Here is a 23,994-nt window from a genome sequence, read left to right on the forward strand (position 1 = left end):
TGCCAGGGGAAGTTTAGGTTGGACATTAGAAAGAATTTCTTTACGGAGAGGGTGATCAGACATTGGAATGGGCTGCCCCGGGAAGTAGTGGATTCTCCATCCCTGGAGATATTTAAAAAGAGACTGGATGTGGCACTCAGTGCCATGGTCTGGTAACTGCAATGGTAGTGGATCAAGGGTTGGACTCGATGATCTCAGAGGTCCCTTCCAACCCAGTCGATTCTGTGATTCTATGATTCTATGACTGTATTGTCTTTGTGTGATTACAAAAATCTTGCAACTCTGAATTAAAAAAAATGAATGCAATAAAACAATGTTTTGCCAGTTGTCTGTACAGGTAAAGAAGGAAACATTTGCTTAGTTTCACCTCTGAGGATATATGATTTCACATTCTTCTGAAGAGGAGAGTTCTTGCAGATGGTGGAAGTTATGAGGGTACTCAGCCAATGAAAGAATATGATTTTAAACATGTGAATGATAAAAAACCATCACCTGTGGGAGATGGCAAACAATGTGGGTGATTAGATAGGAATGTGGTGATGAAATTGCCTTGTTTACTAGAAGGAAGGGTGGAAAACTACTGGAAAAGCACCGGAAATATTCTGGACCTTGGTGGGAAGAACCTGGAAGGGTCTTGTGGGTGGATCCTGGGGCATGGCTAAGAGTACAAACAGGACCCTTGGATGAATAAAGTTTGTCTCAGCAAGAGTAACTTGGGAGTCTGTGAATAATATGCCACAATCACCTCCATTTTACTTGGAAAACTGTTCTTTGTCTAGGTATGTTGTTGACAGAGCAGTAAAACAAGGCAAATTCCTGCTTAACAGAGAAAAAAAGAGGAGCTGAAGAATAATTTAGGAGATTTACCTTTATGCAGAAGATACACGAAACAGAACCTCCAACGGCTGGAACCCAACTCCAGTGGTCTAGTTAGATAATTATTTCCCTCCCCACCCCCAGCTTTAACACAATTTAAAGTTAATACAGCTTGATATATCAGCAAATTATCTTGCTGATATAGACATGTTTTGTATAAGTATCGTGTCTCAGCAAAATTAAACCCTCTGCAACACTCTAACCCTAAATTTATGCAGTGAGAAGAACATCTCTTTCCCATGACTAGGAGCTGTGCTGTAAGTTTACTATATAATAAATAGAACTGATTTCAGAAGTTAAACAGGATATAAAGCACTAAGTAGTCTACATAAAAGAAGTAAAAGAATGAAAAAAATTCTGGATTCACATGGGAGGATCAAGGGGGATTTGCATGTATTTTAAACATTATTGACTAGAGATTCACTTATCCCTCTCTTGGCCAGAAATTATCATAAAACTGACTCTCAAAACCAGAAAACCTAGAAAGGTCAAAGGCCAAATGTAAAAAATAGACCTTGACTCAATATGCACTTTGATATTTCCTATAGCTAATCTTCAGTAGTGCCAAAAAAGTCTCATGTCCTCCCAAAACTAACACACAATATTCCCACTGCTGAAGGTGCTAAGCAACAGGAAAGCATCCAGATTCCATGCTTTACCACCAAGACTTTTTTTTCCACAGAGATAGAGTAGGGAAAAAATATTTAATCAATGGATCATACATGTAAGATGTAACCAAATGACAAAATTTTCACTAGCTTTAAGACTTCACCTTGAAGACACCACCTTTAGAAGCAGAACAGATCACTGTAGGTCCTATTTCTAAGTCTTCACAACTACAAATTCTCTCCAGTATGTCAAAATCCTAAAGTATATGAAGGTTTCCTCTTCTCTACCTTCCTTGGAAGGAAGGGCTCATAGAGGAGGTACATGGATTAACTGCAAAAATACATTCTTTTTTATGCAACCGAGATAACAAAACCAGACACTATTTTTTAAAATGAACAGGAGCTTAATAAAAAAGTTCTAGTCAAATATTATTCCATGCAATGTTATAAAAATTAGTCCTTTTAAAATACAATTTTTATTTAAGAATCTTGCTAAACATCCAAATTCTAGTTTTCAACCAGAATTAAAAGCAAAATGCTAAAAATAGCTTATCAAAAGTTACATATAAAGCTTAAAATATCCACCACACACACTGATCATTTTCACTACTAATTACACTTCTTTTCCAGAAATACTATTACTTTGCTCAACTTTTGGTCCAGGGCACCATTTCAGGTGCTTTATAAGTCCAGAACTTGATTAGAACTTTTAAACTTTTTACCAATGATATATACTAAATATGCAAGTTAAGACTCACAGAATTATACAGAGTCAAATACTTTAAAGTATTCAGTTACAGTAAACACTCAATATCAGTCTCTGGAAGTCCTTGACATCATCACTGTATACATATACTCCCTGCATACGCCAGTTCCCCATGAAGAGGATAATGCTGGAAATTTGAGTAAAAATATTGTGAGGCAGGCAAAAATTCCAGGCACATGTAAACACATCTTGTGCCTGAAATACAGCCTTGGGCCTGTACCCCAGGCTTTTTCCATGTCTACAACATGTCATTTCAAATCAGTGGGAATTCCAATCCCAATGTTTTTGGGGGGCTGAACCTCTTTGAGGTTACTACAATACTTTCCCCGTGATAAACAAGTGTGCTTAGATGCTATGGAAATCAAGTCTTTTTGCATAGATAATGAGAACAGATGTGGCTTACAGTAAAAAAGGAGAAACCACTGAAATGGAATTTAGAAAAAAACCCTCCTTTGAGTGGCTTTGGCAACTTTCACAACAAAGGTCAAAGTGTTAAAAAGGCAATTCCAGCCAATATATCTTTCTACCCCTCTAATCCAGAGGACATAACAACTCCTATTAAAAATTCCTGTAGAGACAATTCTATGTGTTACCAGCTCAATTTCTGCTAAACAGCAAATAAAAATCCTAGTTTAAGTCATCCAAGATCTAATGCCACCTATGTAGCTAGACACACTCTGTGGTAGCAGTCACAAATTCTCTAAGACTTTATTGAAACAGATGGGAAATTTAACAGCAACTTCCTCCAAATTAATAAACAGATGTTTAGAATATATTACACTGGAAAACAAGTGAATAAAGTTACAAACATTTTTCAGTTTGGAGTAACACATTTGCAGGACATTATTGATGGTTAATAAAGTTGTTGATACCTCTAATCTTTAGGCTTGTATCTTTAACTATAGAATTAGTGAGATGAATGAGGACAATTTATAGCTTTCAAAGCTCTGATTACATATTGGCTGAGAATTCAGTAAGACAGCATGTATACATTTATATTCATTCGTTCAAGGCTTACTCAATACCCTGGACAGACAGAGTTTTTGTTTTATACAGCACTAGTCTATATCACAGCTCTGAAGCAAGATGCTCATTCCCTAAAAAAATCCATTCCCATGCAGCTGTGCAAGCAAAACACTAAGTGATGGAACATGCCAAAATGCTCTCTCAGTTACCTCTGCTAAGCAATCTACTGGAAAATATGTGGCCCTACACTCAACTTGTTGCCTTCTTTTTGCTCACCTACAAACTGAAACAGTCCAGTAGAAATTATTTCTCTATTACGTACTGAAAAGGTATTTAATGATAGTTAAAATTTGATGATAATTTGGGATACAACCATTTCTGAAACTACTTAGGTATAGTTTTAGCTTAGGTCATTTTCATTATGTGCTGACATTGAGTGCGATGTGAGCGGTTCAGATAGATGGATGAAACAGTAATGATTAAGCTATCAGAAAAACAGAACATGTCACAGGGAGGGGGAGAGGAGGGGACAGACATCAGCTACATGGATTTGCATCTTCAGACTTTCTGCCTTTGATGAGAGATGTTCTAAAGAAAAGTCTAAAATAAAAATGCTGCCGAACTGGAGAATGTATCATCTTGGATCCTTATTACTTCAGTTCACATCCACCATTAAGTAAGAAAAGTTTTGAAAGGATAGTCTCTCATATTAAACTTACAGCAAAATGAAAATAAAACTTAAAAAAATCTTTTTAATATCCTTTAAAGCAGAGCATACTGAGTCATTAGCTATTTTCCTCATTTTAATACTTCAAGTGCCAAGTTGCCTCTCAAATTCCATCATTTCCTCATTCACTTCCTTAAGAAAGATTCAGTCCGTGCTTCGTATTTCAAACCTGAAATTGATCCCTATGAAAATAATATTAGTGTGTTTAAAAATACAGAGCAAGTAAAAGTTACTTACTGTGTAATAAAAAAAAAAAAAAGAGAGAGAGAGAAAAAAATCAGTTCTATTTTCGTAAAGCCAGGGGAGAAGAAAGAAAAGATGGACAATTAACTCTCTACCACAGTGATACTTCTGAGATAACATCAGATTGTAACTCACTTCAGGCCCAATGTTCTCTTCAGGTTCACAGGTTACCAATGATTTATAGTCACCATTTCTTACTTAGCATTCTGGCTTTTCCCATATCAGTACATACCTTATAACCAGAGCGTTTTCATGTTTCAGAAATACTTTTGCTAAAGTGGTTTAACACAACTCGGATTGCTTTAGATCAAGGCAAATTTAAATAAACTGTCCCTCTGCTTCTTTACAGGAGGTAAAAAAAAAATGCTCTGCATATCTGGTGCCTGTATTCCTGCTCTTCCACATTAGAGCTGTAAGTCTCCTCTTTCAGGTCACGTCTTCCACATAAAAGTGCTAAACTAATGCCGCTTAATGACAAATTAATGTCCATGAATAAAAAATACACCTCTAATAGCATAGAGTAATTTGCCATTACAATATCATCATTGGACATGCCCCTGGTTTAATACGATGTATTTAATTCATAACTTAATGAGTGATATATAAAAAGAGAGAGATGAACCCTGCAATTACATTTATGTGAGTCTGTCACCTTATTTGTAAAACCTTAGAGTCATTTACATTCAAATTAGAACAAATGAGTGATTTCACAAAGTGCAGTGATAAATGACCATTGCTGCATAAAACAGAACTGTATTTCCTGTGAAAACATTAACAGTTTCCTATTATTTGTTAAAAATTACAATGCATATTGCCCAGTGTTGTGTGAATAATGACTTTTTTACAGATTAGTTCAGAAGACTAATACAGAGTAAAAATAAATAATTTTTCTTTCCTTTTTTTTTTTTTTTTTTTTTCCTTCTGATTTTAGCTTGAATTTCTCTGCTCAAACTGTCACGGACTCACACTGCCACCTGCTGCCCACGTCGGGGGAGGGAGGACGGCGACTGCCTTCCCTCAGCTCTACCTCATCCATTCGGCATTTTGGGTTTCATTTCTTGAAATTAAACAAATCTTCCTGCCAGACTACTGATTAGGCAAATGACCTAGGACACCAGCTGATAAGGGCAGGTGCCCTACCCAATTAGAAACACTGCTGGTCCTGGGATTCCTGCATCTAAGCTGCCCCAAGTAGTAAGGAGTCTTGAAAGCTAAAGACATCAAGGGGTGAGCAGGATAACTTGGGCAAGAGTGGCTGGAAAGCTGCCCAGATGGAAAGAACCTTGGGTTGTTTACTAATAGTTGGCTGAATATGAGCCAGCAGTGTGCCCAGGTGGCCAAAAAAGCCAACAGCATCCTGGCTTGCTCTGTGCTGTGGCCAGCAGGAGTAGAGCAGGGATAGTCTCACTACGTTGGTGAGGTTGCATCTTGAATCATTTGTTCAGTTTTGGGTCAGAAGAGAGACATTGAGGTGCAGGAGAGTGTCCAGAGAAGGGCAGGGAAGCTGGTGAAGAATCCAGAGAATAAGTCCTTTTAGGAGCAACTGAAGGAAATAGGGCTGTTAGTCTGGAGAAGAGGAGGCTGAGGGGAGACCTTATCACTCTCTATAACTACTTGAAAGGAGGTGATAGTGAGGTGGTGATTGGTCTCTTCTCCCAGTAACAAGCAAAAGAACAAAAGGAACCAGCCTCAAGTTGTGCCAGGGAAGGTTTACCTTGAATATTAAGAAAACTTTCTTCACTGAAAAGTTGTCAGTCACTGGAACAGGCTGCCCAGGCAAGTGGTGGAGTCACTGTAACCTGGAGGTATTCAGAAGACTTGTAGATGAGGTGCTTAGGGACCTGGACTTAGCAGTGCTGTGTTAAGGGGGGACTTGATAATCTTAAAGGCCTCGAACAAAAATGATTCTGGTGATGGGGGAACATAGAACATTAGTATTGACCAGGTGGTAATGAAACTGAAGAAAAATTTTGTACACTAAGTTTTCTGGGATTCATCACCCTCTGATAACAGCTTTATAAAAACACTAGAAAGATTCCAGAAGCAGGAGTCTTTCAGGGGCAGAAGGACAGAAATATCAGGGAAGGACATTTCTAGCTACACTGGCTAGAAAGACAACAGGAAAAGGGCTGGGAGGTCCCTTCTTCAGCTTCTTTGTTCCCATTTGAAATACATACTAAAGATGCTCTCTCTTCTGATAGAAACTGCAAATAGAAGGGAAATGTAGCAGTATCTACTTATTCACAACTTGTGACCTCTCCTGCAACTCTGATGCAGAAGACCAGCAATGTGTATCCATATGACTAGCTAGACATACATCAGCTGTTCAAATTCAGCATTCTCAACTATCACTTCATTAGGAAAAGCAGAACACACACACATAAACCCTAATGCACCTGACATATGTGACCATAGGTGCACCACTTTTCAGTGAAAGTGGTTAAAACAGTTAACACGCCAGGAGAAGAATATCCACTATACCATCATAGCTAAATGGTACTGCTGCAAGTGGATTACAGGAAGAATGGATTTAAAGTGACTGCGTATACCATTTTTACTTTCCTCACTGACACCCACTGAAAAATGGAGAAAACCACTATCATTTTTTTCCTGACTCCCACTGTAAGTTGGAATCCTCAGTAGTGTATTCAGAGTTCATAAATACAAAGCTGTATCTCTGTAATGTGTCTGTGTTAAAGAAAGAGGAGATAAAGTCTACAGGTTGTTTTTGAGCTTTGTACAAGAACTTTCCTAGTGACTGTCAATAGTTCAATAGCTCAACAGCTGAAAATACAGGCTGCTTCAAAAATAGCAGACTAGTACAGCAGCTACTGGTCATGTAACACTGAAAACCAGCAAAATGCAAGGTGACATTATTTTTATCTACTTTATATTCTTGGTATGGGAAGGTCATGCTTCTCACCATGGGATAAAGTTGGCAGATTTAAGTCTGATGGTGGTAGCTTTATAAAATACCACTGTAATTCTGGAAGGCTGGGAATAAGGGGTGGAGAGTGTACTTAGATTAAAAACTCAGAATTAGTTTTAAAAAAAAAAAAAAAAATGGTAAGCCTTAGCTGCAAGATGACCTTTAGAATTTTTTCCCAGGAGTTTAATTTGCTCTATATAAGAAACACAGGAGCTAAAATCTCAAGTGAGCTGGGGCTTCCAGCAATGCAAAGGTGATGCACTCAATCTCTGGTGTAAGAATTAATTCATCTCTGAAAGAGTGTATCTTAGTGAAAGTTCGGATTGTGTTGTTGGCACAGTTCCAAATGGACAAGTTGAGCGTAAGAAAAATAAATAGTTTCGAAGCTCTTGCCTTACCATGTATGTAAACCATGCACATTCCTTTTCATTCCATGGGCAAATTCATTTCTATCTTTTCCTTTTAAGAATTCTACGGTTTATCTATCAGTAAACACATTCAAATAGTTTAAAATTAGTAGAAGAAAAGATCCAGATCATTAGGTGCTTATGCACCATGAAAAAGCAAAAAAAATTTTTATCATCCTAGATTGACCATGAAGGGGTAGAAAGTTAAAAATCAAATGCCCCTACCTAAGACAATATCCCTGCCTCAATTATTAACAAGAATGACTCCAGGACACCTTTTTTTATCATCTGCAAGTTCATTAATCAAAGTTAATTTTTTAATTCCAGGCCTGATCCTACTCACTGTCTGGTTTTGTGTAGAAGAATCCCGAGTACACAGTACATGGGAGGCTTCAAGAAAATCCCAAGTGACTGTTGCTGTACAGTACTATATTTTTTTCAGGCTAATTTTAATCACTCACCTAAAATGTTCTTTCCTAAATTAGCCCTCTTTAAAGATGCTATGATTGCCATGAGTAGCAAGCAGTCAGATATGTCTGTGGCAGATCCACTGTAATGAAGCTTCTTAAAGATCACCTAGTACTCTTATCACTTAGTAGGGAATTTAATGCAGTTAAAACTAATGGAAAATTTTGCATCAAACAACTTTCCTTTATACAAAAACATCTATGATCCCAAGAACAATTTTTACCAGTCATGGGACCATTAATGGCAACCAGAATCACCACTTGTGTCTATTATACTTGCTGCTCCTAGCTACTGAGAGAATAGGAAATTATTTCCAGCACTGAATACAAGGACAGTCAGCTACCACCACTTCTAATAAGACTGTATTGAAAATATGAAACAGTCCAACCAAGTAAAATAACAGAAACTATATTGTAGACTCTTTCCAGTGTGTAAAATTAATTTGCTCTTCCCAAACTAGCAGCAGAAATGTAGAGGGGTAAATGCTAGCAACCATGACATGTTCTGCCTCTCAGTGGACAGTTCTGCAGTTCCTAGATCCCTCACTCCACCTATTACTATACTCTCTTGAATGTAACTCAGAAGGCATACAGAAAGAAGTCCACTGAAAACAATAATGCTGTATTTCAGAAAATCTTAAAATCATTAAAATCTTAAAAATCATTCATCTTTAAGAAATGGACAATATTATGTCTCAGGTCTCTTAAAGACAGTAGAAATTTGCCTCTGGTTTAAAAACTAATTACTGAAGCTATACCCACACAACATCCTGTTGATGTTGATCAGTAGATGGAAATTCTCTTCAAAACTCACACTCTCAATAGCATTCCCTCCTTAATAAAGTTGAAATAATTTTCAGTTTCTGGCTCTCTGCTACTGAATATACAAACAGCTGAGGAAAAAGAATTTCTTACATCTACAATCAGTTATATAACTTGGACATATTTATGAAACAAATATTTCTATGTTCTGAATAAACCTTCTAACATACTTATTCTCTTGCATAAGAATGAAGTCATCATGTGCCCTTCAGAAAAACATTTAGAAGTTTTCAAGCGCAAAATAGGTCACCACAAACACATTAATACCATGTTCCCATGGTATAGCTCCATTTTAAGAGTCCATTCTCAGATCTCCATGACATTCAAAGCCTTCATCTAGCTTTTTCTTGCCTTCCCCGGTGTCATAGTAGTGCAGTTACAGTCCATGGGAACTCTAAAGGCAAAAACTTTTAAAAGGGAAAAAATCAATTCAGGTGACCCATTCCCACTATGTTTCAACACAGTTTGCCTGTTGGTTGCAGCTCTCTGCCTTAGCCTCCTTTGAAAAGCCTCAGCCAAAACTGACAATCAATCAGAGTTGGAAGAGAAACTAATGAAACAAGAGTCTTAGAGCATAGGATGTGCACTCTGCAAGCATATGCTCTGTGCATGTGTGATCATGGACTTTAGCACAATTCAAGATACACAAAGCTCAGGTCTTCAGCTTAGCTTTCCCACACCCAGGTAGCAGCACCACAGCTAAGAACAATCACATTGCTTTACTGTTCGTTTAGGCTGGGATAGAAGTGTGAGATTTCAAGCCTTGTTTCAATGTTTAACGTGCTTGAGAATTATACAGACATTATGATTGAAAAGATCCATGAATATGCATGTATCTCCAGTAAAATACATCAGCATGCTTCAAAAAAAGTCTCTCCCTGCAGATGAAGCTAAAAACAAAGCCTCTGAACAGCAAAGGCTGGGGAGTATTCATAATTCAAGATACGACACTGCTGAGACTGATGAAGTCTGCAGAACACAAAGTTGGGATTAAGACCTAAAGTAAGGAATGTTTAGGCATTTTTCCTGTTTGCAAGTAGAGAAAATATATAATCTACAATTACTGTAAAACAAATCAGAGAATTGTCAGTCCAAAAAAATTATCAATCCAACATGAGAATGAGTTTTCCCATGAAGAAATGGAATCAACATTAGATATTACATAACAGTTGATAATGTGAAGTTATGCATTTAGTAAACTAGTAGTGTTGTTAGAAACCTCCATTGTGTCATGACAACATAAACATCTTAGAGCTGGATATTCCATGATTAGGGATGGGGGAAAAGAATGTTCCTCTCCTTTTTTAGTATCTTTCCTTTGATTAAAAACTCTTCATAAAAACACTGTAATCACAATTCAGATTATTTTCACAAAGACTTTTTGAGATTTAGCAACAAATCATAATGCTCTACAATGGTTGGTTTATAGTATTTGTTTATTCTGAGGCAACTGAGAAGAAATTCCTCTAAAGATCAGTGAATAAAAGATTCAGTTTTGGCTGGAGAGATTATTCTGCCCCCAGGCCACTGCAAATCATCTTTGACAAGACAAATCAGATTAATTAGATTGGTTCAGTAGTCTTTTGGACCTCACAGCCTACAAATATACCTTGGAACAGGTGTGTGTGTGTATAAATATATATATATATATATACGCATACACACTCACACACACACAAACTTATATGTATATGGACCATTCTGTATTTGTAGCAAAAAAGATGTTTATGGAAAACCATGGAGTAATTACAGGCCCCAGACAAAGGTATCAAGAAGAAATGAAACTTTTATAAGCTCAAAAAACCTCAGAAGCTGGAACACCTACAGAAAGAAGAGCTGAAACAAGCACTAAAAATAACAGTAGCACTCTTATATGGGAAAAGCCTGGTCCAATCCAAACTATTAAAGAAAACCCTAACATGCTAAAACTGTCATCACTACAGAACAATAAAAAAAATTACAGATAAATCTGGCAGACTGTATTTCCTGAGTTAATGCTAAGCTAAGTTCATGATACCTGAGCAACTTAAAACTGCAAGAAAGAAATTCACTAGTACAGTATATTAAAAACTCTGCAGCACTCAGATTCACAGAAAAAAAAGAAAGGACACATATTATTCTCTTCCCATCTGTGTCTTAGTATGCAGTGTGAGAAGACAAGCCAGTTAACAACTGCAGCAAGGGCAAGTGGTTTTAAGGAAACCTTCCTTCAACTACTTTATTTTTACATAGTACTAGAATAAAGCAATAGGTATTTTTAGTCACCTTAGAGTATGTAGAGCATAAACAGATATTGACATAACTAACTGGACTCTGAGAGATACCATGGTCTTTATGAGCAGTACCTCGCTGATCTCTGAAAAAAAAAGCTTAACACAACCACCCAAGATTGGTTACTTGCATGGACTGAAACTCTGCAGAACAGACGACACTGATAAGTTCTTACTGTGATCTACTGAGCCTGCTAATCTGTCTGTAGATTTGATTTGCTTTTGTGAACTTGGTAAAAAATACTTTAAAAAGAGTAAAACACGATCTAGAGCTCTCAATATGATGTAAACTACAGTCATCCCACGGATGTCCATGCTATTCAAAATATTACAGTGCGGCCCTGACTGGAAAATACTTCACAGAATTATCCCTGCTCTCTGGCTCCCAACAGATAATTCTTATTCTCTACCATTCATCCCCTACCTTAATCCTCAAATTCATCATTGTACATGTAGACACCGGGTCCCACTATCTCTTCATTTTTATACCAGTTACCCCACCTTGGCACACTACTCAGAGTGCAATAGCTTTCTACTTAATTGTTTGAATAACTGCATATTGACCACTGCCTCCAAAGAATTTTTACTGGACTGCTAATTAGAATGATTTGGCAATAATGTTTGCTCATTGTTGGGGTTTTTTTGTTGCTGTTGTTGTTGGGGTGGGTTTTTTTGGGGGGAGGAGGTTTCTCATTGTTTTGTTTGTTTCCTTTCTATAGGGTTGTGGTTTTTTTGGTGTTTTGTTGCTTTTTTAAACTCTTAATTCATTAGCAGTCTCTTCTGAAATACTTGACTAAGGCTTGCACATCAAGGACAACATCTAAGGCACTGCTAATTCTACATTTACCTTTCTACTGCAGTGAACTCAGGATCGAAAAAGTATTAGGATGGTCCTAAGGGAAGGGTTATAAATATAATTTTTATATTATTTATATATTATATAAATATATATATAATATGCGTAAAATAATATCATTATATAAAATTATATAAATATTATATATTTACCAATATAAATAGCAATGAGGGGCTACTCAATACATGTCACAGAAGTAGTCAGTGCAAGGACTCACACTGGGCACACACCTGCTCCTTTTCTCCAGTCCTCTCTTGGTCCCTACCTCACCCAAACTACAATACTCAGAGTATTTCCTACTCTTTAAAATTTCCCCTTGCTGCTTTGCTTCCATGGTCTCTTTGGCTTCATTTTTAACAAAGAGTATGTAAAGCAGCAGAAACATGCTCACTTTGTTACGGGGGCATTAAGTACAATGTATGACTATCAAAGTTAGACTTGTATGGTTTTTCTCATTACAGTAATCCTTTCCCATGCCTGTCTGACAACTAGTAAGCCAAATGGTTTTGTGGCTTATTTGGCAGTTCGTATTTCTTATTTCCCAAACAGACCATCTTTCCCGTTACATTCCACATCTATTTCCTCAGAAAAATTAAATCCCTCCTTACATTCCTGAAAACTGATACAATTTGCAGTACTCTACCAGCTCCTTTAACTTTCTAATCAATTCATCATGCTCAAATCAATATCACCTTATTGTTCAAACATGTATTTTGAAGGCTTCCCTTAGGCTAACACTAAAAGAACGGACTCTTTCTCCATAAGAAACAAAGCCTTCAAGGATGTTCAGAAGCTTTTAACATGAGATCTTGCATGCCTGTGGTAGCTCAGTGTGCTGCCAAGCAAGCTCAGACTGTTCAAAGGCAGCTCTGCTGTTGGAAAGCAAGTGCATATGGAAAGGGTTGTGCTGACATGAATTTCCATGCCCAGCTGTCAGACATAAAGAGCCAACACACCCTATTTCAGAAATAATACAAAGAAATAGCAAAGAAATGGAAGCAGTTCTGTAGAACTGCTGTTGTTATTTTTTTGTAAGACTTTTCACAGATACACATCAAAACTATGCTCTTGCTACCATAGCAAGTGATCTTCTACACAAGCCAAGCACAACAAAAATTTTAGTGGATTCAGATTTTTTGCTTCTTAAGGACAGCCCTAATGGTGACATCTTTATTAGTATTATGAGCATGACGCCAGTTGATAATAAGGTGCCCTTCTAAAAAGCCCTACCCCTTCAGTGAGATGTAGTAGTGCTCTGGAATATTCTGTAGTGCTCAGCAATATTCTGTTGTGAGCACTTAAGATTCTGAATGCTTCACAACACTTATGATCACAACAGGGAAATTTTAACATGTGGTAAACTGAGGCAGAAGAAAGCAAATTCTCTGGTAAAGGAGGGAATCAAAATCCCATGTGCTGGTCATAATCTATGGATCATCCTTGTCTTCAGGATTTAAATGGACAAAATGGATAGAAGGAAAAAAAACTATCAAACATAGATGCCTAAATTACACTCAAAATTCAGGGTGTCTGAGACCCAGTTTATTACCATTTAGGTTACACCAGCTATTGTATTTATACTCTGTTATTGAAATTAGCATTGAAACAAAATTTACTGAACAGAAGTGTTGATAAGCACACAGAGAAGCCTCACCTGAATGAGATAGTGAGAACACAAACTGAGAAGCTCCAGCAGCTGCAAATGACTCCCAGCTGCTAGGACATCCTGTATCACCCCGGGTTCTAAGAGGATCTGTAAAGAAAAAAATGGAAGGTTTTTCATGTAGAACTCACAGTACTTGCAAAAGTACTACAGGCCTTTTTTAATTCAGACATTTAATTCAGACATAAAGAACACAAAGAGTATAATTAAGCATATAGAGAAATCTTTGCAGATGGGGACAGAGTTTTTAGGTTTCCCTTCAATAGCCCAAAGAATTTTCTTGTGAGAGTTGTAAGTCACATTACCTCCTAAATTCTTCAAAACAAAACCCATGTTATTTTTCCAAAATAACACGACCTCTTTTTGTTATGCATATACCTGGATGCTTCTATATATATTCATGAATCAGGCCATAAGAATTGACTCAGAAATCTCTAGATTAATATTATTCATGCTTGTAAAAAATATATAGGAGCAGCCTTCCCATTCTGCATGGTACCACTTCATAATTTTCCTAACCACCAGCTTCATTTTACAGAGCAATGCTGTGAAGGCAGAGTGAGCATGCTGCTGGGGAAGTGCCAGGAAGGGCTTAGAAACCAAGACTGATTATCCTGTCACTTGCTCACATGAAACTCCTACTCATTTCAATTAAAATCACACACAGGCAGCAGCCAGGATAATTGGGCCTCAACTCCTACACTGCTGTCTAGGGGTCAGCTTGTTAAAGCATCCCTTTCAGGACACACAAAAAAGTCTTTGGGAATACAGAGACTGGTCAACCCCTTAACAGCAATCAAACTGGAAACCATCCAAACTAGTATTATTTTAAGTGGTCCAGTATCCAACAAAAATCAGAAATGCATGAAAAAAAATTTTTTTTTAGATAGTTCTGAGTTTTGTCCTTGTTGTATTTCCCCTGACAACTGCAGTTTCACACCACATGAGGTCAGTCTCTCACTGCTCCACAGGGAAAGTAAAGCTTTTTTTTTTCAGATCCTTTTTTTCCTGCCCACACAATTTCATATAATCTCACAGAATCAGTAATATGTCTCAAATGCAGTGGAATAATAAGGATGGCATACAAAAAGACACTCATTTGCACCTGTTGCAGTTAAAACATTTTGAGGAAAATAAAATTTTAAAAAATGTATGCATTTCTTCAAGAAAAACAGAAATTATCTCCAACATAACGGATATATTAGAAATAGGAGACGAAGGAATTGATTACTTTTATAAAGAATTAAGTTGCATTGAGTTTTATCAGGGTATGACATGCTTAAATCTTGTGCAAAGCTCTATTTTTATCCATACAAGGTTTTAATTAAACATATATATAATTTACATACTGTATAGAAGTTCTTCATCATGCCAGAAAGACATGTAACTATTTTTACATAATTAACATTCAGGCCTAGCAATATGCAGGTTTAAGGCTGGTGCTAATGTGGTTCCTATGAGATGAGAGGTAATTCCATGGAATGCTAGAAAGAACTAGTTTAAAATATCTCTAATGGGTCCAGTTAAAAAAATAAATCCATAAAAGAGAAGCACTGAAAATACTTTTAAGTAAGAACTCAAGATCAGACTGAAAAAAAAGCTGGTTTAGACCTTGCAGTGTTTGATATTTAAACATCATTTAACACTGAGGAAGATGTCATGCTAAATGCTAGCCCCCAGCTTAGCACTGTAAAAGCACAATATGAAGAGAATTACTGAGGTAAGATTAATTTGTCCCTTCCCAAGAATTTGCCTTAAATTTGCTTCCATCACCTCTCAGGGCAACCTGTTCCAGTGTCACACCAACCTCATGGTGAAAAACTCCTTCCCAACATCCAATCTAAATCTCCCCTCCTCTAGTCTGAATCCATTCCCCCATGTCCTATCACTACCTGACATCCTAACAAGTCCCTCACCAGCTTTCTTGCAGCCCCTTCAGATACTGGAAGGCTACAATAAGGTCTCCTTGGAGCCTTCTCTTCTCCAGACTGAATAACCCCAACTCTCTCAGTCTGTCCTCATATGGGAGGTGCTCCAGCCCTCTGATCATCCTCATGGCCCTTCTCTGGACACACTCCAGCACATCCATGTCCCTCCTGTAAAAGGAGCTCCAGAACTGGACCCAGTACTCCTGGTGGGGTCTCATGAGAGCAGAGGGGGAAAATCACCTCCCTGGACCTCCTGGCCACGCTTCTCTTGATGAAGCCAAGGATCCTGTTGGCTTTCTGGGCTGCAAGTGTACACTGATGGCTCATGTTGAACTCCTCACCCACCACCATCCCCATGCCCTTTTCCTCAGGGCTGCTCTCAAGCCAGTCACTGCCCAGCCTGTATGGGTGCTTGGCATTGCCTCCACCCAGCTGCAGGACCCTGCACTTGGTCTTGTTGAACTTGATGAGGTTGGCATGGGTCCACTTCTCCAGTCTGTCAAGATCCCTCTGAATGGCATCCCTTCCCTCCAGCGTGTCAGCTGCACCACACAGCTTGGGGTCATCAGCAAACTTGCTGAGGGTCCTCTCAATGCCTCCGTCCATGTTGCCAACAAAGATGCTGAACAACACAAGTCTGAGACTGATCCTTGAGGGACTCCACTTGTCACTGGCCTCCACCTGGGCATGGACCCACTGACAGCCACTCTTTGTGTGTAGTCATCAAGCCAGCTCTTAATCCATCAAGTGGTCATGCACCAAACCCATATTTTACCATCTTGGAGACCAGGATGTTGTGCAGGACAGTGTTGAAGGCTTTGCTCAGGTGAAGCAGTGTTGATTATACCCAATTAGATGTAACTCAGGTACTGAACCTGGTTACACATTACCATCAATCCTCTCTATTCAAGGATTGTTTCTGTGGGATCATTTCCATCATGCTCTCCAACTTTTCTCTGGCCCTCAGTGCTACCCAAGAAAATCAGCTTAACCACTTTCTCCCTGTATACAGTTAGGAGATCTTGCAGATAGCCTGAGTAACTTACTTTCCCCAGCCACCAGGTCCAGCATGCTGTTTGTTTGAAAAGTTATCTCCTTTGTCAAATTCCTTTTGTCCTTCCCTACAATGACTGTTTTCAAACAGGAATTCCATTCTTCAAGGCAGCCATTCTACCCTCCATCAACCCACAACTCCTTCAGAGAGCATGCATTATCACCACTATGAACTCTCATCAAGTTTGCACCTGGAAAGAACAATTAGATTGTTCAGCCTATTCTCTGGGTATTGCAAGCCATTATATTTTATACAGGCACTTTTAAAGACAATAAACTAGGGCAACTCTAGGCCCAAGAAGACTAAACTGTATACCCAAAGACTGAGAAATTGAGGATGCACTTCTATGACCTTCATTTCAGCCACTCATTTATACCCTTGTATTTCCTTCTCATTTCCATACAGATGTTTGTGAGCCATAGAAAAAGTGAGGAGCTGGCATGGTTCACATTAAAAATAAACCAGCATTATCCTATAACACCAAGGAAATATGTAATGTCATGACAAAAAATTCTAGAAAGTAAACCATATGGAATTTAACATAGAAACCAAGAAAAAAATAATGCCTAAGACTCCTGCCAGTCTGATGCAAAAGAAAAATCCTTCTTCACTCCACTTGTAGTGATCAGCATTTCAAACGAGACAGCTATCTAACAAAAGTACCACTTGTTTTTCCCCTCTGGAAACCATTTTGCGTGCTTCAGAGCAATCAAAAAAAGTATCTTTTCTTTTAGAGCAATTTAGACTGAACCAGTTAGCACTTCTGCCTGTCTCCCCGTTCATTTGTACTTCAGTTGAATCCTGAGATTCTTACAGGTTGGGAAGTGTTGCTTCAAAAAAGCGTAAGGGAGAGGAAGAATGTTCCTCTTCCCTGCAGGCAACTGCACAAAGCCCAAGCACATAATTTCTTATAGTACTCCTTACAAAACCCAGATGTCTCATTAGCCAGTGCCAGAAGAAATCATGACCAGCATTTCTCCAGAAAACTAAATTAATATCTGTGTTAAATGTACAGCATGTAAATCACATTATCATAGAATCTCTCCAGTTGGAAGGCATCTGTCAGGATTATTGAGTTCAACTGCCTGCCACCCAGAACAACCTGAAGTTAACCAGATAACTAAGAATAGAGTCCAGACCCTACTTGAATGCTGACAGGCTTCATGCTGTGGCCACTTTCCTGGGGAAGCCTGTCCCAGTGATCTTTCACCCTCTCAGTGAAGAACTTTTTTTAATGTCCATTCTGAACTTCCTTTCATGCAGCTTCATATGCCACTAGAAAGTACCATTAGTAAATTAGTAAATACAATTATTATAACAAAGACACAAGCAAAATAATTATTTCTGGGAAGGTGTTTTGATATTTTGGTTACATAAAATGTACACAAGATGGTCTGTCCACAGCTTGATAGCTGTCAAGAGCATAAAACATGAAGCTTTCTCTGCAATAAACTGAATAAACAGAGATAATTCAGCTGTGTATTATTCTCAGCTTTCTGAGCAATCTGTAGCTGAACTGCAAACCTAACACCTAGTGATAGGCAAAGCAGCAAGATTATCCTTCTAGTAGAAGTTAAAAAGGAAATGTCCAAAACTAAGTATCAAATTGATATTTTGGGCTTTGAAATTGCATTGAAAAATTATGTTAAGTATTTACAGTAAGACACAGTTCTGCTGTAATCAGTTTTGCAGGACCTTGCCATATTGTCTCCAGCAGAAAAGAATGAGGATAGGTGAAGTCACTTTTGTTGGGAACACACCAGGCAGTTTAACAGAACCCTGATTCCTTTTAACCAAAAGGCAACAAGTAGAACTGCCACACACAGGACACAGGAAGTCACTCACCCCAAAAAATCAACCATCACAATACAGCTTTGCAATACACCTCATCTGCAAGTGATCTAGAAGATTAAGAGAATAAGAGGTGCTAAAGTATTGAGAGATGTCTCCCTCCCAGACTTAACTGATTATCAAACAAGGTGGAAGAGGGGATTGAGAAAGTGCTGAACATAAAACATCTCTTATGTTAGGGTTGTCTCTCTGATTCTTTCTTTTCAGCTTTGGTAATTTAGAAGATATTTTTAAAATTCAATAAGGCAATTTTTGTCAAAAAATAAGTAAAATTTCATGATTTTAAAAAAGAAAGGAGACACCAGTCACTTAAGAAAATCCTGACTTGATCAAGAGAATGTGGTATTAAGCCCTGATAAAGCTGCCAGCTTCCATATTATCTTTGGCAGTTATTTTTTATCAAAATAATTTTCTGTCAATGACGTAACAAAGTAAGGACAACAATTGATTGTATTTGTAACGTGTTTTGAGGTGCTCAAACAAAATTCCATCTAAATGCAAAATCCTTGTATTACCATAGACTAAAGACATGATAGAACATAATCACAAAGAAAAAAGATCCAAGTCAATGAAACATTTCTATATACCTTTCAATATACAACTGTGTTTCTATTTTCCTTGAATCAGAAAATCAGATGATTTCACAGCCAGCTACTGCAAATTAAACCCAGTATTCTCACATAATTCTTTTTTCTTCAAAGCATACCACAGTGCCTGTCAGATGATTCAAATTATGGTATTGCTCAGGTTTTTTGTATGTATACAAGTTCAAAATAAACACCATAGTCTGGTGGACCTAAATTTGAAGAGGAATGCAAGAGCATCATCTAAAATGAGGAGCCTCATCATTTCAGTTCAAACTACTTATTCAGTCCCATGGTACTTTGAAGAACACTGCAACTTTTGAAATACCCAAAGGTTTTCATCTAATTAAAAGCACCTCCTCCTTGTCTCCTCTTTGTAGTGATGAGTGATCAAACTACAGTGGCCTACTGAGGGGTTATTGCTTCCCTCCAAATGAGATAGTCTTATTTTTTTATGTTTTAACACAATAGTTGAAAACAAACAAATACGCAAGTCAAAAAATCAGCAAAGGTGCCCATGACTCTAAGGCAGTGATTAAGACTCTTAGTAGCAATTGTGAGCTCCAAACCTTGCACCAAAAACTATTTCTCTAAATTAATAGCTAAAATATATAATTCCTGTATGGTTTGTACCTCATCCACCTCTATTCCAGTGCACACCTGACACTTGCAAAATGCTTCTGTGAGGAGGAAGGATGAGTAATCTACTAATTGAGACTCTAGCCTGGCCTTACTGCTGCCCAATGTTGGTAGAAGAATGACCTTAAAGACCTTTATGAAGAAAGGATGCATCCAATATAACAGGAAGGCAGTCAACTACTACAAGGAAAGAAAGAGTCGCATTATTTCTTGTCCAGCCTTCCTCTCTTTGTGATGATTAGGGACCATAGCAATGGATTAATTCACTTGCAATCATATTATTTATGTTAAACTTGAGTTTTACTAGAATCTTTTCTTCTATTAAACCATTAATTTTTCCTTGAAAGCAAAATATATCCACCAGTAATTAAAATAAGGCACTGTCTGCCTAAGTAGTCAAGGAGATAAAGCTGGTATTTTAAGTCCATAGCTATATTTCAAGTTAATTAAAAAAAAAAAAAGAATGACAGTTTGATTTCATATTGCAATCTTAAACTAAAATTTCTTCATTTTGATAACCTTCAAAAACTGCACACATCAAATATTCCTATCATGCAGTATTAAATATTTCCACCAGATGTCTCCAATATATTATTTTACACAGAATGTAAGAGTTGCTAAATTTCAAATTGAATGCAAAATATTAAAGAAAGAGCAAAAAGATGAAACCAAATATTTACTCTTTTGACATGGATACCTTGGGACTGTCCCCACATTACTGTTGGTTCCACAGAGTTGTGTAAACAAACACCTTTTTTTCCCACTAATGTTTTAGCCAAGCATGTTTAAAAAGACTTTCAGTTTTAAGAGACACATTAGATCATGCCTTAGTATCTAAATTTTCAGTGATATAAGGTTATAATTTACATTGGTGAGTCAGGATTAATAAGAAATAATATGTTTGTTTTAAAAAATCAGCAACTTTACAGACACAAACTCCATTTTCAGAACTCTCTCTGATGTAAGCATGCAGTAATCCATTTATGAACAGCCTTTTTGGATTACTCCCACTCACTACCTTGAAATGTTCACCCAGATTTTGTCAACCTGAGTCACTATGTAAGTAATCCTCAATACAAATAATGCAGTGCCAGAAGAGTATTTCAAGGACAACAGGAAAAAATTCGATACTGCTGATTCTCAGGCCTGCATATCACTGAGTTATGCTTCAAAGGTAACTTTGTAAGAGAACTAGAAGATATTACCCATTTCTGTCTTCATAGTAGCACTTGGTGTATCTGATTGATATGATAGAGCACAAATGTTGTCCTATAATCACACTTATATAAGCAACTGTATATACATGCACAATGATATGATACCCACTCATTTATTCAAAGTAGGTTATACCTCAAAATTAAAGACTCAAAAGTCTCTAAAGGATAAAAGAAGGCACATTATTTACTAGAGATATTAGATTATTTACTAAGGATACTATCCTGGAAGCAAGGTGGTGTGAATTGTTGGTTTACAAAAGCTTTGTAAATCCAAGCTTTCAGGGTTCTCAACATATTTTAGACAGGTTTATTAGACTTTGAATTTTGCTGAAAGACAGGGGACTCTGCTTCTGTTCACAGAAGACAGGATGGGTCAGATAGAAAACAATTACAACACATCTTAAAATAAGCTTTGGAGAGTATCTTTTTGATACTTCTGTTTAGCAACAAGAGGGGGTTTTTCAGAATTATAAACCTATAGTGTCAAATGACTAAGGTGAAAGAGGTGCTTCACAGCACAGGAAACATTCCATGTTTCATTTCCATGAAACCAAAGCTTTCAGCTGAAAGAACAAAAAATTTATCAATGGCAAGTCATGTACACTGATCTACAGCCAATTTGGTAATACAGCATGGCATCTGTCTCCTATTTATATGAAAGGAATCTTTGAATACTATAGAAAACATAGTAGCAGAAACACAGAAATGTCAAGGTCTAATCTCTAAGGTCAATGCTAAAGTAAAGCTGTTGTGTGGACTAGTGATAAAAATAACTCTATTAAAACAGGCAAAAAAATTCTAATTGATTTCCTTTGAAAAAATAAGGTCATATACTTAACCCAGAGTATGGAAACAGATGCCATCAAATTATAAAACCCAATAACACTGCCACAAAAACATAACATGGATTTAAGCTTTCCTGTGCAAAATTTACTAATAAGAAATATACATCATAAAATCAAATTGTTCTAACAGTATTTCCAGAAATAGTTTGGTTATCTACAATCTCAGAGACCAAAGCAAAAATAGCTGGATGTTAAGAATTTCTGAGCTCACTATCCATGAACTCTGAACTAAGATTAAGTCATACTGTCCAAACATGCACTGTACAGATATGGTAGGTTATTTTCTTTGGTTTTATTTGTTGTCTGTTTGGGGGTTTTTTTGGTTGGTTGGTTGGTTGGTTGGTTGGGGGTTTATCTGGTTTTTTTTGTTGTTGTTATTGGAGTGGGGGACACAACAGGACCAGGATCATCACTCCTTTTTCTGAAGTAACATAAATATTTATATAGATACTTGCATCTGTCTTTGGACAGTTATATAATTTATCACAGCAAAGCTTATCAATATTTACTATTAGGAAAACACCAAGGGTGTTGTTCCTTTCTTTACATTGATTTAGTATGCAGAATTAATTTACAAAGTTCTTTTGGATAGCCAGGCCACCAAAAATACGAGTCCTATATGGTTCACTGCCTGGTAACAGTGCACATGAATGGTGTTTTAATTAGACAGAAAACAAGTAACACCACAACAACAAATAAAAAAGCTAACACAACAAGCCAAAAAACAAAACTGAACTACATAACATCTGTTAAATCAAAAAAAACCTTGTACAGTGCACAAGGGCAAGAGACAAGAAAAGTACTTCTGGTACATTCATAAAGGTCATCTACAGTTTTTATTGCAGGTTTCTTTCATTTGTGTCTCTTAATTTGAAGAACTGTACAGTACCTGTCCAGTATATGCAAAGTCCAGGGCTTGTTTTAAACCAAGGCTTGTGACACCATGCAAATTCACCTCATCAGCTTCACTTTCAACCATGCAGAGACTGAACATTGCCTATAGAAGGAACAGAAATATTATTAACCTGTAAAAATTAGCCCCAGTGAAGGTCCAGGAAGAACAGAATTTATTACTCCACCTTCACTAACCTTTGTTTTTCCTTCAATAAGAATTTTCAACAGACATGGCACAGCTGTCCTTCTAACTCACAGATTTTCAATACTAACCCCATAGCAATCAGTCTTGCAACTGAGCCAGTTTATCAATAAAGAAATAAAAAAATTTCTTCTGGAAAAACTGAAACAAATCCCTCTTGCCCATGTATATACATTTCAGGTGAATTCAGTGGAAATATTCAGACAATAAGGAGTCATAGAATTTAAACAAACAAACAAACAAAAAAAGCAACCAAAAAAAAAGGAAAAAAACTAGATTCTGGAAAAGAAATTTTATGCAAAGACCACTAGAAATAATACTTATGTATAGTATTACCTATAGGAAGAAATATGCCATAAACAGTTCCTCCTAAGAGAAGACGATGCAGTTAGCATATCATCTTTTATAAACACTCTGATCCAAAAAACCACCTCAGACTGGAATGTAAACAGTATGATACTCAAATCATTGAATGCTGACCAAAAATAGAGATGCAGCAACCAAAAACTACAACCACCCCTATACCTGCTATTGCTCCAATTTCCTAGACCACAAAACCTAAACTGAAGATTGGAAATGTGCGTATGGGACTTCTCCGAAAGTAACACTGAGGGGAACAACTGTCCCTTTTATCACTCCGACTTTGCAGATCCATCTTCAGTGCTTTCCTGAACTGATGCAATCCTACTTAAGACCTCAAACCGTTGTAGGAATATTTTTCTTCCCACCCCTGTTAGACTGCTGTCTTTGCCCCTCACTCTTCCCTCTCAGACTATACTTCCTACTTCTTCACTCCTTCACTCCTTCCCTCCCCATATCAGTCCCAGTCTCCACTATGATACAATTCCAGAAAAGCAACCTTTATCTTTGTCACTCTCCCACACATTTTTTAACAAAACATACAAGTCACAGTGTTTAGACAGTAAACTGTGAACAAATAAACTGAGCAGTTCTACCATCTGTCATTCCTAAGAGAGTCTAAACCTACCCCCTGGAGGTTTTGTGCCAAACTGTTAATGCCTCTAGAGAGGCTACAAACTGCACCTTGGAGAACTCAGGCTGAGGTGTGATTCTTAGGAATATCCCCTCTGCTCTTCTGGTCTCTGCTCTGGTTGATGCCTGCAGAAGCCACAGCAGTCAGAAATAACACTGGTTTTCCAGTGTGCAACCTGCCCACCAA

At 37.4% G+C, this 23,994-nt stretch overlaps 1 protein-coding gene across 1 annotated transcript in view; it reads right to left on the reverse strand.

The window, feature by feature from the left end:
• Window positions 1-23,994, reverse strand: part of KLHL32 (kelch like family member 32) — a 114,971-nt gene that overhangs the window by 48,856 nt on the left and 42,121 nt on the right. The window contains exons 4-5 of the mRNA XM_008499699.2: window positions 22,608-22,715; window positions 13,592-13,690 (exon numbers count right to left, since the gene is read on the reverse strand). Of these exons, the coding sequence (XP_008497921.1) occupies window positions 13,592-13,690; window positions 22,608-22,715 (207 nt within the window). The remainder of the gene's footprint in view (window positions 1-13,591; window positions 13,691-22,607; window positions 22,716-23,994) is intronic.

This window comes from Calypte anna, chromosome 3 (assembly GCF_003957555.1).
Source record: "Calypte anna isolate BGI_N300 chromosome 3, bCalAnn1_v1.p, whole genome shotgun sequence".
Lineage (NCBI taxonomy): Eukaryota > Metazoa > Chordata > Aves > Apodiformes > Trochilidae > Calypte > Calypte anna.